Source organism: Papaver somniferum, unplaced genomic scaffold, assembly GCF_003573695.1.
Source record: "Papaver somniferum cultivar HN1 unplaced genomic scaffold, ASM357369v1 unplaced-scaffold_18, whole genome shotgun sequence".
NCBI classification, from domain to species: domain Eukaryota; kingdom Viridiplantae; phylum Streptophyta; class Magnoliopsida; order Ranunculales; family Papaveraceae; genus Papaver; species Papaver somniferum.
The window spans coordinates 142,830-159,386 of record NW_020627707.1 but is presented as its reverse complement, the minus strand read 5'-3'; the positions used below and the strand labels follow the sequence as shown (position 1 = coordinate 159,386).

Here is a 16,557-nt window from a genome sequence, read left to right as displayed (position 1 = left end):
CAAAAGAAACACAATACAAACTTAATTGTCAAACTAATACTAAGAAACATAGGAATGTTCCCCGACAAATAATTGTAAAAGATAACCAGGTGCATAAGATTTTATTCTCTCTGCTCTAATAAAAATTCTCTCCTTCGATCAAAAAAAATATATTTATTAACCTGTCGCCGTTTAGCTACTTCGTAATTTCCTTATATACCTGATTTAACTGAAACGAGGCTCTCCACATAAAACTCTCGACCAACACTACCAAAGTAAGGATCATGCATGGCCGTTCTAACTTTTTTGCTTTTCGGATCATATAAACTATTAAATAGCTGGCAGTGTCTAGTAGAACCTCACCACTTTCAAAAGACCAAATTGGCTTAAGGAAGAAAGATGTGTCTATGGGTACTTGAGTAATGGAAAATCGTTTAGTCCATGAATTTTGTCCTCCATAATCCTGCATGACCCATATATTGGCCCGGCCAAATACTAAAACAAATGCAGTCTCCCAACACTCCCACAACTTTAATTGCATTTTCGTCTTCTTCTTCCCAACCTTCTGTAGTTTTTTCTGGAAGCATCAAATGCACAAGTCTCTCCTTGCAAATTTCAAAAGCAAATATAACTTCAGAAGATGTAACGCCCAACCAGTGAAGAGATCCATTAAAAAGCACACTAAAAAAAGTGCTGTCAGAGGAAAACGAGCAAGAGATGGTTAAAACATGATGCCATGAATCTGACCCCAATGTATAAACTTGAATATCTAAACATCCATGATTTTCACCATCTGAAATACGTACCATCTTGTAATCATCGATGTCGTTATCATAACCAAAGCCGTATTTTACTTTGAACTTGTTACTTGAAAACTTACATTCTGGAATTTCTTTATATTCTTTCGTCGAAGGATTCCAAATATAAATTGGATGATTTTTTCTTAAATCACATGAAGAACCCTTAAAAACACCTAAGCAGATCAAGCCATTACAAGAACCCAGTATTATAAGGGCCTTACCATACTTCTCTTGTCGAAACGGGTAATTACGGTAATCTACACGAGCAACTCCTTCACGTTCATATTCACCTCCTCCGAACGATAATTTCAATACTGAAGCATAATCAATGGAACTTAAGCTTGTTGCAGGGTTAGTATCTGACCATGAGCTGACAATAATATTACTAAGCATGAGTCTAATTATTTTTTCTTTGCTTCGATAGATTAAGGTGATTTTTGACAAAGTTAGGGTTAGAAAGTAGAGTAAACCAAAGTTTGCATACACACTTACATGCTAAGATGGCACTGACCGATAGTTCCACGAAGATCTCAACTTGAATATCTTCTGGAAGACTTGATAAAGACATGGCTTGTTTCGAAAGAGAGAACTCCAATAAAAAACCTAAAAACCTATCGTTAGAATATAGGGCTTGCCCTTGACTCCATGGAGTGCTTAAATAGATGACTCATGCGGGTGGAGACTAGAGACTAATTCTACCCGGATTGAATTCAATACGAATACATCCATTAACAGCCCTAATGATATTCCCATCTAACATTATTGGTTTGTCAAAAAATAACCAGGTGCGGAAGATTTGATACAATTGTCTCTGCTTAGTTTCTTGGTATTTTCCTTCTTAGTCATTTTTATCTACAACTCAGCCTGTGTAACTTTTCTGCACATCATGTCGTAAGCCAGGATAAATAACGTTCGTGATGGGTTTGACAAGCCAACGGTGAAACCCCAACCATTCCCCTACTGAAAATAGGTTCGCAATCAGCTTGGCGAGCCAGCGGTTGGCAAATAGAGAGCGAGAGCAGTACCAAGATGGATGACCGTTTGCGAAGTCCTCTTTGTACATTTGTTTGGTCGATAACAGCCATTTCCTTACGGGAGGCTGAGTGCTTAGGAAGTCCTAGTATACCTTTTCTAGCCTTCCTATTGGGTATTAAATGTATATTCTTGTATATATTGCAAAATATTCACTTACCTAGATATAGAGATATTTACTTTTGTTAGGAGATCACAAAATATCCTTTGTATCAAAGCTCTTCTATATATGAGCCTCTTTTGTAACAAGAACCGGCAAGAGAAATAAAACTTTTCTTCTTCATAATATCTTGTCTCGTCTTGATTCCAACATGGTATCGGATAAACCTACTTCTTCTTCACCTCAAAATCCTAATTCGCTCTATGCTCTAGCTTCAAACGATGGACCAGGAACTATAATAACTCATGTGGTTCTCAAAGGATCAAACTATGAAGAATGGGCTAAAGGGTTTCGTATTTCGCTGGGTGCAAAACGGAAGCTTGGATTCATTGGTGGTAAAGTTCCTAAACCTTCTTCTGATTCTCCTGACGTGGACGATTGGTGGACTGTTAATTTTATGATTGTTGCTTGGATATTTAACACCATTGATCCAGTTCTTCGCTCTTCTATTTCTTATCGTGATACTGCATTTGATCTGTGGGAAGATATTAGGCTTCGTTTTTCTTTAGGGAATGGAATCAAAATCTATCAACTAAAATCCGATGTTGCTGACTGCAAACAAAAGGATGGAGAATCCATTCAAAAATTTTACGGGCGGTTGAAGAAACTTTGGGATGACATCAATGATTTTGATGCTCTACCTTCTTGTTCGTGTTCTGGTTGTACCTGTGATTTGAACGTGACTCTTCGTAATCGACGCAATAATGATCAGATACAAAGGATATTTTGTGATCTCCTAACAAAAGTAAATATCTCTATATCTAGGTAAGTGAATATTTTGCAATATATACAAGAATATACATTTAATACCCAATATATTAAAGTATGCGGGCATCCAACTCAAAACCAATTGGCAATGAGTGGAGAGGCCCAAAGAATTATAAATCGCAGGATCTTAGAAATCCAGACAATGTGGGACTAATAATCTCAACACGCCCCCTCACGTGTAGCCTCGTTGGGTCTAACACGTGGAACAATAAATCGGGTAACGCGGAGTAAAGGTGCGGTCATTTGACTCGACACAAATAGCCTGCTCTGATACCATATTAAAGTATGCGGGCATCCAACTCAAAACCAATTGGCAATGAGTGGAGAGGCCCAAAGAATTATAAATCGCAGGATCTTAGAAATCCAGACAATGTGGGACTAATAATCTCAACATATATATTCTTGTATATATTGCAAAATATTCACTTACCTAGATATAGAGATATTTACTTTTGTTAGGAGATCACAAAATATCCTTTGTATCAAAGCTCTTCTATATATGAGCCTCTAATCATGTCTGTTGCGATGACACTTTGTTTGAATCTTGTCGTGTTCTTCCATTCCCTATTCAAGTTGGTTTGCCTAATGGTGTAAGTATAGAGGCGACAAAAATTGGGACTGTGAAGTTGAATAACTCTCTTGTCTTGCATAATGTGTTGTTTGTTCCACAGTTTACCTGTAATCTTATATCTGTCTCTCACCTCTTGTCTTCATCGCATGATAAGCATGCAACGCAACACATTATCAGTTTACAATTCACTAATTCTGAATGTGTTATACAGGACCATACCTTGAGGACGAAGATTGGTCTGGGTAAGCTCACTGATGGGCTTTATTGCTTGATAATGGGGGAACCATCTCGTGTTAACGTCGTGTTAGAAAAGGCTTCTACAGAATTATGGCATAAACGGCTTGGGCATCCTTCTTTACAAGCGCTGCAGTTTCTACCGCAAGTCAGTAGTAGTAGTCAGTTTGATTTTCATGCTTGTGAAGTCTGTCATAGATCCAAGCAAACTCGTAATTTGTTTCCGCTGAGTGATAATAAAGCAGCTAATTTGTTTGAGTTGATCCATTGTGATGTTTGGGGTCCTTATCGTGCAAATCGTGCCTGTAACTCAAGATATTTTTTAACTATTGTGGATGATTTTTCTAGATGTGTTTGGGTATATTTGATGAAAAACAAAGACGAGGTACCTCGTTTGATTACAACTTTTTTTGCGTTGATTGAACGACAGTTTACAAAGAAAGTTAAGTTTTTTTCGTAGTGACAACGGGACTGAGTTTAAAGGTCTGTCTTCTTATTTTCGGGATAACGGTATTGTTCATCAAACTTCTGTTGTTAAGACACCACAGCAAAATGCCAGAGTAGAAAGGAAGCATCGTCATATCCTCAATGTGGCTCGTGCTTTACGTTTTCAGGCTTGTTTGCCAATTGATTTTTGGGGTGAGTGTGTGCTAACCGCTGCATATTTGATCAATAGAACTCCTTCTCGAGTGCTTAATTTCAAGACACCGTATGAACTTCTCTATGGTTCAGCTCCGACGCTTCATTCTATTCGAGTGTTTGGATGTCTTTGTTATGCGAAAAATCTTAATCCTTGTGATAAATTTGATAGTCGAAGTCGTCGTTGTATTTTTCTTGGCTATCCCTTTGGGAAGAAAGCATGGCACTTATTTTATCTAGATACTGGACAGTACTTTCAGTCACGCGACGTAACATTTCTTGAAGACCAATTTCCTTTAGCCAACAGCAAGGAGCGTCTGCAACTGCACTCTTTGTATCCTGATGAGGATGTTGGTTTAGCATGCCGGGACATGTCTGCTGTTCACTTTGAGGCTGATCACAGTGACTTATTGCATTCTACTAGTTCTTCCTCCACTGCTGCTCCAACTTCTGACACTACTGCACTTCAACAGGCGCATTCAGGAAGTACATCTGCACCCCAGGAAACAATTCAGGTTACAGTTGACAGCACAGAAGAAGCAGACGTACAGGTGCTTCCTCATTCTGAGCCTGTTGTACATGATGAGCGCCCTGCTGAAGACGTTCGTGACATAGCAGTGAGTTCTACTGAGGGGTCTCGTAACTCAGCTGAAAGTTCTATGAGTTCTGATAGTTCTGATGCTCATGAGAGTTCTGCAGCATCTTCTACCTCTATTACTTCTCCAGAGACCGTAACTCTGTCTAATGAAGAATTGGGAAGAGGTAAACGCACCAAAATTGATAATATTCGAAACAAAGATTTTGTTCGATGGGAGGGTATTCCTAAGAAGACTAACACGACATTGGTTTCCCCCGAGTCTTCACCTATACCAATCAAGTCCTCAGGTACTCCCTATCCTATAACACATTATGTGAATTGTAATGCCTTTTCTGTTGCACATCGCAATTTTGTTGCAGCTATTTCCAATGATGTTGAACCAACTTCATTCAAAGAGGCTATGCGTGATCCGAGATGGCGCAAAGCAATGAAGGAAGAAATTGATGCACTGATTGCCAATGGCACATGGACAATTGAAGATCTTCCTCCTGACAAATCTGCTATTGGTTGTATGTGGGTTTTCCGGATTAAGCGGAAATCTGATGGCTCTGTTGAGCGCTACAAAGCTAGATTGGTTGTCTTTGGTAATCATCAAAAGGAAGGAATCGATTTCACTGAGACTTTTGCTCCCACAGTAAAGATGGTTACTGTACGAACTCTTCTTGCTGTTGCTGCCATCAATAACTGGGAGCTAGTTCAAATGGATGTTCACAATGCGTTTCTTCATGGTGATTTAAATGAAGAGGTATTTATGCGACTTCCCCCTGGTTTTAATAATGGTTTATCAGGCAAAGTTTGTAGACTTCACAAGTCTTTGTATGGTCTACGACAGGCTCCACGGTGTTGGTATGCAAAGTTAGCAACTTCTTTGCGTACATATGGTTTCTCTACAAGTGCTTTAGATCACTCATTATTTATCTATCGCAAAGAAAATATTCTTATGTATATTCTTGTATATGTGGATGATCTTGTTATTGCTGGAAACAATAGGGTTGCCATTCGAGATTTTCAAGAGTATCTCAGCAAATGTTTTCATATGAAGGACTTGGGAAAATTAAAATATTTTATTGGTATTGAGGTAGCTAGAAGCTCCAAAGGGATCTTTCTTTGCCCACGAAAATATGCTCTATATATTTTGACAGAAACCGGTCTACTTGGATCTAAGCCATCTAGTGTTCCTATGGAGGAAAACCATCGTCTAGCTCTTGCATCAGACACGCTCATGAATGATCCTGCTCGTTATAGAAGGTTGGTGGGGCGACTGATTTATCTAAATATTACACGACCAGATTTGTGCTACTCAGTTCATATTTTGTCTCAGTTCATGCAACGTCCAACTCAATCCCAGTGGGATGCTGCACTTCGAGTTGTTCGCTATTTGAAATCTAGCCCTGGCCAAGGTATTTTACTACGGGCCGATTCAAACTTCGTTCTTAACGCTTATTGTGATGCAGATTGGGCTAGTTGTCCACTTAGTCGTCGTTCACTTACTGCACACTTTGTGTTTCTTGGCGGTTCTCCTATCTCTTGGAAAACGAAGAAACAAACAACAGTTTCTCGCTCCTCAGCCGAAGCAGAATATCGTGCCTTAGCTTCAACAACTTGTGAGATTATCTGGTTAAAAGGATTACTTCGAGGTCTGGGTATAGGACATCCACAACCAGTCTCGCTTCACTGTGATAGTCAAGCTGCCTTGCATATTGCTAACAATTCGGTCTTTCATGAACGTACAAAACATATTGAGATTGATTGTCATTTTGTGCGTGATGAAATACTACGAGGTACCATTATTCCATCTTATGTTCACACTACTTCTCAGTTAGCTGACATTTTGACAAAAGCTTTGGGACGTCAGCAATTCCAAAATCTTCTTCTCAAGTTAGGCATTTCGACTCTTCATGCTCCAACTTGAGGAGGGGTATTGGGTATTAAATGTATATTCTTGTATATATTGCAAAATATTCACTTACCTAGATATAGAGATATTTACTTTTGTTAGGAGATCACAAAATATCCTTTGTATCAAAGCTCTTCTATATATGAGCCTCTTTTGTAACAAGAACCGGCAAGAGAAATAAAACTTTTCTTCTTCATAATATCTTGTCAATATCTTGTCTCGTCTTGATTCCAACACTTCCCCAACTTGTTTGGGACCAAAGGCTTACACGATGAAGAAGTCAGTTTTCTCTACATAAGTACCTGATTTAACTGAAATTAGGCTCCCCACATAACACTCCCGATTAACACTGAGATCAGTATCACGCATCGCGGTTCTAATATTTCCACTTTTCGGGTCATATACAATTAAATCCTTGACAGTTTCCAGTAGAATCTCACCATTTTCGAAAGTCCAAATTGGCTTACAGGAGAAATATTTGTGCATCTGTAGTTGAGTAATGGTAAATTGCTTAGTCCAAGAATCTTGCACTCCATAATCTTGCATAATCCATATATCCGTCCGGCCATGTACCAAGAAGCTAATACTTAAGCAAATGCAGTCTCCCAGCACTCCCAAGCGTTTTTTGTCGTTTCCGACTTCTCTCCAACCTTTTATAGTTTCTTTGGGAAGCAGCAAATGCAGGTGTCTCTCTTTGCTAATTTCGAAAGCAACTATAACTTCCCAAGACTTTCCTTGGCCTTGGGAAGCAACGTTATAGGCTAACCAATGGAGAGCTCCATTAAAAAGCAAACTAGAAAATCTCTTTTCACAAGCAAACGAGTAAGGGACGGTTTGAACACGATGCCATGGGTCTGACCCCAACGTATAAACTTGAATATCTAGACATTCATGATATTCACAAGAATCACGACCCAAAATACGTACCACTTTGTAATCATCGATGCTGTTATCATAACCAAAGCCATATTTGGCGCGGAAGCAGTAATCACGATCATCAAAAGTTGAACAACTAATCTGCTTATATTCATTCGTTGATGGATTCCAAATGTAAATTCTTCTGAGGTTGCTAACATTCTTAGAATCAGATATACCTAAGCAAATCAAGCCATTGGAAGAACCCAATATTTTGAGGGTCTTAACATCCTCTTGTAGAAACGGGTAAACATGGTGATGTACAAGAACAACCTGTTTACCTGCTAATGAAGCATAATCTACAGAACTTATTGAGCGGGTGTGACTAAGCATGAGTCTAAGATTACCGTTTCTTTGTTTTGTTATATTAAGGTGATTGTTAATAAATTCAGGGTTAGAAAGTAGAGTAAACCAAAATTTGCATACACACTTGCATGCTAAGATAGAATCGACTGATAGTTTCGTAAAAATCTCAACTTGGATTTCTTCTGGAAGACTTGACAATAACATAGCTTCTTATGAAAAGAGAACTCTCAAATATTGGAATAAGGATTATTGTAGTCTGAACAATAGAAAAAACTATTTTCCCTTGCGAGTTGTGACTATTCCCTGGAGAATTGCAACACGCTTAAATAGATTGCTGTTGTAAGTTGTAACCGAATTCAAAAGAATGGTGATAAAATGGGCCATAGATGGGCCAGTTAACTGGAAAGCGAAGTCCGTGATAAGAAGGTTACTTTGGGTATTCAATGATTATACCCCGTAATGATGCTGAACTACTGCCGTGTAGACTGCCTGTTGGTGAAGTTAATAAATCAGCCTTGTTCTTCTTAGTGAATGTTCCTTCACTTTTCTCAGCAGCCGCATTTCAATCAGCCTTGGTTACGCCGTGAACAGCGTTCTATCCCAACCTCAACTCACCACATGATAGCAAGAATGTGCACAAGCAAGAAAACCAGAAACAAGCTTACATCAGAATCCCCTAGTAGTCAGGCAATTGAAATTTGGCTAATCTTGTGAAGACACGTCAAAAGCTCAAGAAAGAGTAATTCCAGCCGTAATGCATACTGCTGGAACGGATACAAGCATCAGCCGAACCTGTAAAGAACGCAGAACAATCAGGAAATGAAGAGAAAGACGAACCCCCGGGAAATAAACTAGAGAACATTAAAGCAAACACGAGAAATAAAAGGCGAAATCAGGTGAGTGGATATTGCCTTGCCATGACTCCTGATGTTCCTATGTCAAGGACAGATAAGGAACTGGCATCTGATATCGTGGAAGAAAATATGGTAGTTTGTTAACCATAGTCCTCCCATGATGCAACCTACAGGAATACTTCATCAGTATTAAAACCATCATAATGTTTCTTTTGGTTAGCAACACCGGCCTATCTAGTCTTAAGCAACAAAGATAGTCGAACAAACCACATTCTCAGGATCAAAGCAACTGATATAAAGATACAAGCCGATAAGTATAACAGTAAGAGGTAGACTGACCAAGCATGAGCGTCCCTAAAATCTACGAACCATGAAGGTCCTCATGTGAATGAGAAGTTAGAACGATAACAGGAGCCGAGTAAGCCTCAGACGCCGCCCAGACACATTGATCTACACAGAATTTATTAGCACTAAAAGATGATGTATACACCACACCAGACAATCGTTACATAATGCTGAGAAGGTTCTTAGTTAGATCATTTATCAGAGAGTGACTCTGGTTATTAAATGTTCGAACAACCGGGATCAATTTACTTACAGTACTTGGTTGAGATTCATAAAAAATATCTAACGAATCACGAGTTCAGCAGATGTTTAGCAGAAAGTCGGATATTTCCTTGCTCAATATCAGACGATCACTTATTCAAAAACCTCTTGTGGGGCTAATAGTTTTCATTTCCCAGCTCATGCTAAACCGACTTGGTTTTACTAAAGAAACATCATGATATGAGCACTCCCGAACTAAGCTTAGTCTACGCAATACCCATGCACAGGAAGGCTTTTTCGCCATGTTGTTACTGGCATAATGGCACTTGGACTATCAAAAGATCGAAAATCAAGTTCGCCATCAATCGTATTTCAGTTATTATTCTCCTCAATTGACTATCTTCACAGATATCTCAGTGCGAAATATATCATACCCGACATAACCAAAGTTAATTGCCGCATAAAAATTACTAACACTTTAATCCAAAAAACTTACCGGTAAAAATGTCTTTCCAACACAAAACAAAACACTGCAATTTTAGTTTTCCGTGCACTAGAACACATTAAAGAAGAAACAAATTCAAGATTTAAAGAAATTATACCTCTTGGAACGCTTCGGATCAACAAGTGCAACTTTAGAAAGCTTAGCAGCAGAAAGAGCTTTCTTAGCTTCATTTGAAAGAGGACCACCACTTTCAATGCCACTACACATTAACAAATCAGTTTTAATAAAAAGTAGAAACCATCCGTTGGAACACTATGTTGATGTCTACCTCTCGTTGGTCTCTCACTGGAACCGCCACCGAATACTAAACTCTCAGATATCAGCAAACTCATTGACTGCTGTTCAACATCTCTAACAGTAGTAGTATTCTCATTTGATGTTGCTGAAGTAAATTAATACATATCAGTCTCAGAAGGACAACCATCATTATCAGAACCACCAACAGCACCTAATTCACTATCAAAACTTATATCATCAGGTAAACTTAGAATCTCTGACTGTGCTATGCCCTAGACATTTTCTTGGTAAATCAAACACACCACTTACCTTGACTAAAATTACAACATGCCCTAATATTCTAATGGGCTGAAACTGATGATGGTGGTGTGCAGTGGCACGATTCAATGATGGAGGTGGCATATAGGTAACATCACTACAGTGACCAGAGGTACCAGAGGCTATAGACGCAGGTCATAACGGCCTATGGTTTTAAAATAGTGAAAGGCTAGTATTGTTTATTTCCTCCAACAGCTTCAATAGCTTTTTCACCTGGAAAATGACCGTAGATATAAACAAGCAAAATATGGCCAGCTGATAACAGGGAGAGTTAGGATACTTCACTAGATGTACCACAGGCTTTATATGAAGGCCAGTAACGACCTAAGGTTTTTAAGTAGTGAGAAGCAATCGTTCTGTATCTCCTCAGAGAGCTCGAAAACTGCTTTTTCACATGAGAGCTGACCATCAAATAAAAACCGAGCAAAGCATAGCCAGCTGATAACATCGAGCATTCTTCACTCGGATATCTCAAGATGCCAACAATAGGGAAAATAAACATGTCACTGACAGATAAGGAATGGCACATGAATAATAGTTTTAGTTGTAGTGACTGTTTACAGAGCTAATTCAACTGAGCTAGTGTTGGCTACTGAATAAAGCTTACACATATGACGATGCCATTGCTAACATCAGACTGAAATGACACAACTTGAGATCTAACTGAACAGAGTTAAGCAAATGGAAAATTGATACAGCTGTGGAAGTAAGCATGAAGTGTGTGAATAACAACAGTTTTAAGTGCAAATTCAAGATGTCAAAATTCTAGCGGCATGGTAACTGGCTCACTGCCTTCCCACGAAGGTGGAAAAGAGGTTGGTTGTAGTTAATGACAGAACAGAGACATAAATCATGTTAATAAATATAGTGAACTGTGCCTGACTGACTAGCTGTTTCTTGGGAAATTCATTGACGGATTAAGACAAACTTCAGTGCAGTTTCCTATTCAAATTTATGATTTTTCCTGCACATGCTTATTCAACCCCCATGTATCAACGAAATAACCCAGTAGTAGGTTGAGTCACTAACAAAATGGACAGTTTAGAAAGCAGTATTGTCTAACCCAAAACAGAAAATACTCTCATAAAGTTGGATCGATGATATAAAGATGGAATAAAAGAAAATCTATGTGTTACTCACTAACACGATGTCAACAACATTGAGGTTTACACCAAGGTTACTTGCTAATGGAACTCATAAGTCAGTCTACAGAATGGTATGAATATACTGCCAAAACTCAATGAAGATTACCCGTTTATAAGTATCTAGTCAGGGTTCGCATCCTCCTGCAGCTGCTTGAAAGTGATCAAAGATTCCTGCTTCCTTTTAACTGGCTTCATCTTTTGTGTATCTTCTTCCTTCAATTCTTTCAACGATACGAAGGTGTTCTTGTGAGGGAATACTTGAAGAAACTCGTCTTCAAACTCCACAAGCTCTTTCGAGGTTGAAGCTTCTGTGTCGTAAAGATAGACATAGCCCTCATCATCATTGTAAGTTAGAACACCACCATTCTTGGTAACGGCTAATAATTCGTTGTCAACCCTATACTCTTTACTCCATTCAAATGACTGATGTCTCTCTCCCTCTTTCTTGACGCCATTATCATTCTTCTTTTTCAATAGCCGTATGTCAAAATATTTGTCTTCTGTATCAATTGCAATATACAAAAGCCCATCCAAAACCCCTAGTTTTTGATGAAGCTTTTTCTGCCTTCGTGACAAAGGAGGGAGCGCAAGATGTTGGCAGAACTTTTCCTCAATCAAATCGAAGGTCACGATCTTGTTGACATTCCTGCCAATCCAATATATAGCTCCGTTTGCAAAGCTGCCATGTACAAGATCACATGGGGCGAATTTGTTAAGACTAAACTTTCCAAGGTTTCTCCATCCATTGCCACTGTCCAAAGTGTATATGTGGACTTTCAACATACTGGACTTGGACACAAATGTAACTACAACTTTGTACTCATTTGTTGCAGCAACGTAACCAAATCCGATAGACCAAACATTAAACTCATGGTAATCATCAAATCGACCCATCCTGATGTCTGGAAGCAAAACATATTCTTGGATGAAAGGGTTACATATACAAACAAGTCCTTTAGGTTGATGTGGTGAAAGACAGATTAAACCATTGCAGGAGCCAATATGGCGACCCCCAAAATCAATTGTTGAACTAATCTCTCTAGTTCTTCCAAGGGGTATTGTTAATTCTAGATTCTGATCGTATTCAAAAAATTGAAATCCACTAGAAGTATAAGCAAGAAAACTCAACATACCAGAATCTTCAGCAGCAGCAGATGGATGATTGACATGATACAAGTGCTTCTGAAAGAAAGAGAATAATGGATCATTCATAACAGTATCAACAATCTTTCTCCAATTTCTGCAGACTGATTTACATTCAAGCACCGATTTTGCTGGTGCACGAGCTAATATCTCTGATGCAAACTCGAGTGGTAGACTGTTGAAATGATCCATGTCGAGATCCTTAATAATCTTCATATTGAGAAAACAGCAACTTGTTTGAGAAATGGTGATCGAAACAAAATGGGGATTTTGTCTGTACAAAAATAGAGTTAGGGTTCAAGAAAAAGAACTTTCAGAAGTCTCGGATGGGAGATTGTTGAAATTCTTGAAATCTTTCTACAGAGAAACAGCAATTTGGTTCAAGAAATTTTGTTAGGGTTTTGAAAATTGGAAAATGGGGGTTCAAGAAAAAAGAATTTTCAGAAGAGGGTAATTTGATTCAAGAAATTCCTTAATCTTTGTACAGAGAAACACCCAATTTGATTCAAGAAATTCCTTAATCTTTGTACAGAGAAACATCCAATTTGATTCAAGAAATTTGTTAGAGCTAGCAATATGGTGCACCATATCCCTTCCCTGTCCCTCAAATGCAGGGAAGGGATGGCACACTCTTGCTATGGTGCCCTCTCATCCCTTCTCTACATGAGACGCGTATTCAGTACCCGTATGAATAGTGTCATACGCGTATTGAGTACGCGTATGAGTCAACTGGTTGACTTGACCAAAATACGAGTATTCAGTACGCTTTTATAGGTTTAAGAACACAGAAACAAGGTTCAGTCGACCATTTCTTCTTCTTCTCTTCCTTTCATCCTCTCAAAACCCCTCTTACCCCCTTTCGATTTGATCTTCCATTTGATAAATCGGTGGTTGAGTATACCCCCAAAGAGTTTGGTATTGGGATTCTTGTTCCATTTTCATTTTTTCCTTCCTTGATCGTGAGTCCTTAAGATACTCCAAAATACTACAACTTTGTTGATAGATCTTATCTTCTTTCATCTTAATTGAAGATGGTCCTTCATCATCTTCTCCATATATACCTTGCTCACGATCCTTCTTCTGTCTGGCTAGTTTTTTGGCTTTCTTTGTTCCTATAGGACGTGCATTTTCCTTGTATTTCCAATGAATATCTCCATTGAGAAGAACTTCAGTACCATCTTCGACTGCGACAAAGTTATGATGATTATCCCACAACTCACTGTTTTGGCTCACAGTTAGTTCATAATTATATCCAGGGACCTTTTCTCTAAACAATTCATAGCATGCATCATACTTGAATGGTTGATTATGTTGATCCTGAAATTGAAGGCGAGCATCTTTTGTCTGAAAAATTAAATAACAAACATTAGGTTTATTATTATTATCACCAACTATTCGGAAGAACTTAAAAAAATAACAAAACTTACCAAATCTTCGTGGTTCGCACCGCTTTTGGTTTGCCGATATATAGCGTTAAGAATGGAAATTTTTTGACATCTTTTTTAATATTTCTCATCTTGGTTTTTAAAGCTTCCCAATCTCTTCCATATGGATTGCCATTGCGTTGCTCAAAAATTTCAAGAATACGTTTCCAAAACAAAGCGGTTTTTTGCGTCGAACCAACAATTTCGTCCATACTCACATAAATAAAATCAATAGTAATATCAACCTCTTCTTGTGCGACAAAATTAAGTACCATTTTGAAAGCTACTAGGATAAAAAAAAATTTGGGTGGTTTTATAAATCTAAATACCAAATACGTATAGTAAGATGAAGAGAAACAAGAAATCAATTGATATAAAAAGGAGAAAATAAGAAATCAATTGATTTAGTGTGTCTTGAGTAGAGAATTAGGGTGGTATTTATAGGGATTTTGAAAAAATGACCGTTGGGATCCGACGGTGTAGAAAATAGAGCCGTTATTAACGATGGATGGTTAGGATCGGGTGTGAGAGAGGTGTGAACGAGAAAAGGTCAAACAAATATAATTCCCGAAACGCGTACTCAGTAGCCGTATAAAAATCTACGTGTACTGACTACGCGTATCAACGTCTTTACGGGTACTCAGTACGCGTAAAGCGTAAAATAATATGGGTACTGAGTACCCGTGCGATTTCCCTTCCCTACAAGGGTGATCAGATCTGATCATCCTTGTAGGGATACATCAACCATCCCTTCCCTACGCAAAATTTGGGAGACCATAGTACATGGTATTTTTGGGTTTTGAGGGATGGAGAGGGATAGGGAAGGGATACCCCTCTCCATAGTGCTAGCTCTTAGGGTTTTGAGATATGTGGGAAATGGGTGTTCTGTGGAACTGGAAAGAATTTGCGTGATTTGTCAAGTTTCAGGGATTTTTATCTTCACAGACGTTAAAATAGGTGTGTGGTGTAGAACGGTATATTTTGGACTACCACTCGGTAATTTGTTAACCGAACTTTTTCTTTCAGTAGTTAAAGGCTCCGAAAGGGACTGAAAGGAAATAGGTTATGAGGATCGGGCGACTATTGAGTCGACTCAGTAGTTAAATTGGTGATAAATTTTTTGTTTTTTGTTGTTTTCTGTGATGATCTTTTCATGTTTCTGATTATTTTTCATTTAGATCTTATGATTTCATTCTTCTTGTCACTGTTTAAACTCTATTAGATGCTCTAATCTGTTCTTAAAGTTATATTCTTTCTTTTTCTGTTTTCATCTCGTTCTTATGCATAATGGCTAACTAATCCTTGTGATTTGCAGCACCTTTGTGATCTAAGTAGTGTACCGGTTGTGGTCTTTTAAGGGGGCAGTGGTGCAGTCTGATTCTCTTTTACTCACTAGAAGCAGTAGTGTTTTCCATATCTTGAATATTGACATGTTCAACATCATCATCATACCTTCTCTAACCTATGCAAAGGTTTTCATCATTATGATCTCATATATCTTGATCCATGAAGTTGTAGGCTTCGCTAATGTTTATAGAATCAATCAACATTCATACCAGGGTTATTATCAAAAACTTCTTCTTCATCCTATCAACACCCATAGACTTAAGGGTAGTAATGGAATTGATCTGATCCAGAAGGCGCAATTCTTGGAATTTTTAAAATTTGAATTCCACATTCCTAAAATTAAGTCATAATCTCACGAGATTATTGACCCTCATATTTTATGAAAAGTTTCAACGAAATCTTGTAATCTAGGAAAGAATATATTTGCAGTTAATGGTCAAATCCTTAACCCTAATCTCAAAATGGCATATATAATCAAAGACTCAAAGAAGGAAAACGCATTCTTCATACCGATTATCTTCTACTGATTAAGGAAAAGCTCTTCCTTCTTCTTCACAAACATGTCTCAAAGTTCAAGACTTCAAGTGGGTGTTTGATATTGGAAGCTGAGATAGAAGCTGCATCAACTAAATGGGATAACTGTCTTCTTGGAAAGATCATATCCAAAGATGATATTGATTTTGAAAAAGTGCAGAGAGATGTCAGTATTATATGGAGGAGACAAAGAAGAGTTGAGATAAACACTATGGGAAGGAACTTGTATGTATTCAAGTTCAAATCAATGTTAATGATGTGATGGAAAATATTTCATGGATCATCCATGAAAATTTGGTGGTTCTCAAGGTATATGACAATACGATTCCTTTGGAGAACTATATTTTTACTCATCATATTTTCTCAGTGATGATAAAAGGTCATTACCTGGAACACATTGATGATGTTATAATCAATAAATTATGTGAAGACATGGGAAGGAAGATTGTGAAAGAGGGATGCAAAGGTTATATAGTCAGATGTAGAGTTGTTTCTGCTAAGATTGAGGTTGATCTCAGTCTACCACTCAAAATAGGAAAGTGGTTACTATCGGCTGCTAAGCAAAAAATTTGGGCTCGTTATCATTTTGTGAAACAACCCAGGAA

General features: G+C 38.1%; 3 protein-coding genes across 5 annotated transcripts; all 3 read right to left on the bottom strand.

The window, feature by feature from the left end:
• Nucleotides 1-413: 413 nt before the first annotated feature.
• On the bottom strand, nt 414-1,172 carry LOC113337791 (F-box/kelch-repeat protein At3g06240-like). The gene has a single exon (XM_026583377.1). The coding sequence runs from the start codon at nt 1,170-1,172 to the stop codon at nt 414-416; it is 759 nt and encodes a 252-aa protein (XP_026439162.1).
• Nucleotides 1,173-6,942: 5,770 nt separating this feature from the next.
• LOC113337789 (F-box/kelch-repeat protein At3g06240-like) lies at nt 6,943-7,926 on the bottom strand. The gene has a single exon (XM_026583375.1). The coding sequence runs from the start codon at nt 7,924-7,926 to the stop codon at nt 6,943-6,945; it is 984 nt and encodes a 327-aa protein (XP_026439160.1).
• A 180-nt stretch (nt 7,927-8,106) lies between these two features.
• LOC113337753 (F-box/kelch-repeat protein At3g06240-like) lies at nt 8,107-13,262 on the bottom strand. Of its 3 annotated transcripts, XM_026583348.1 has the most exons (4): nt 12,638-13,262; nt 11,611-12,406; nt 9,902-10,003; nt 8,707-8,920 (listed from the first exon to the last, which is right to left on the bottom strand). In XM_026583348.1, exons 1-2 carry the CDS (start codon nt 12,861-12,863, stop codon nt 11,625-11,627), a joined length of 1,008 nt encoding a protein of 335 aa, XP_026439133.1. In that variant the 5' UTR covers nt 12,864-13,262; the 3' UTR covers nt 8,707-8,920; nt 9,902-10,003; nt 11,611-11,624. The 3 variants fall into 3 exon arrangements, with proteins under 3 accessions (XP_026439132.1, XP_026439133.1, XP_026439131.1); XM_026583347.1 differs by lacking the exon at nt 8,707-8,920 and adding an exon at nt 8,107-8,691 and having other exon boundaries at nt 11,611-13,262; XM_026583346.1 differs by having other exon boundaries at nt 11,611-13,262.
• Nucleotides 13,263-16,557: the final 3,295 nt, after the last annotated feature.

What these genes read in the sequence shown, in the direction of transcription:
- LOC113337753 (XM_026583347.1), bottom strand. Translation starts at nt 12,863, where the DNA reads ATGAAGATTATTAAGGATCTCGACATGGATCATTTCAACAGTCTACCA.
- LOC113337789 (XM_026583375.1), bottom strand. Translation starts at nt 7,926, where the DNA reads ATGCTTAGTCACACCCGCTCAATAAGTTCTGTAGATTATGCTTCATTA.
- LOC113337791 (XM_026583377.1), bottom strand. Translation starts at nt 1,172, where the DNA reads ATGCTTAGTAATATTATTGTCAGCTCATGGTCAGATACTAACCCTGCA.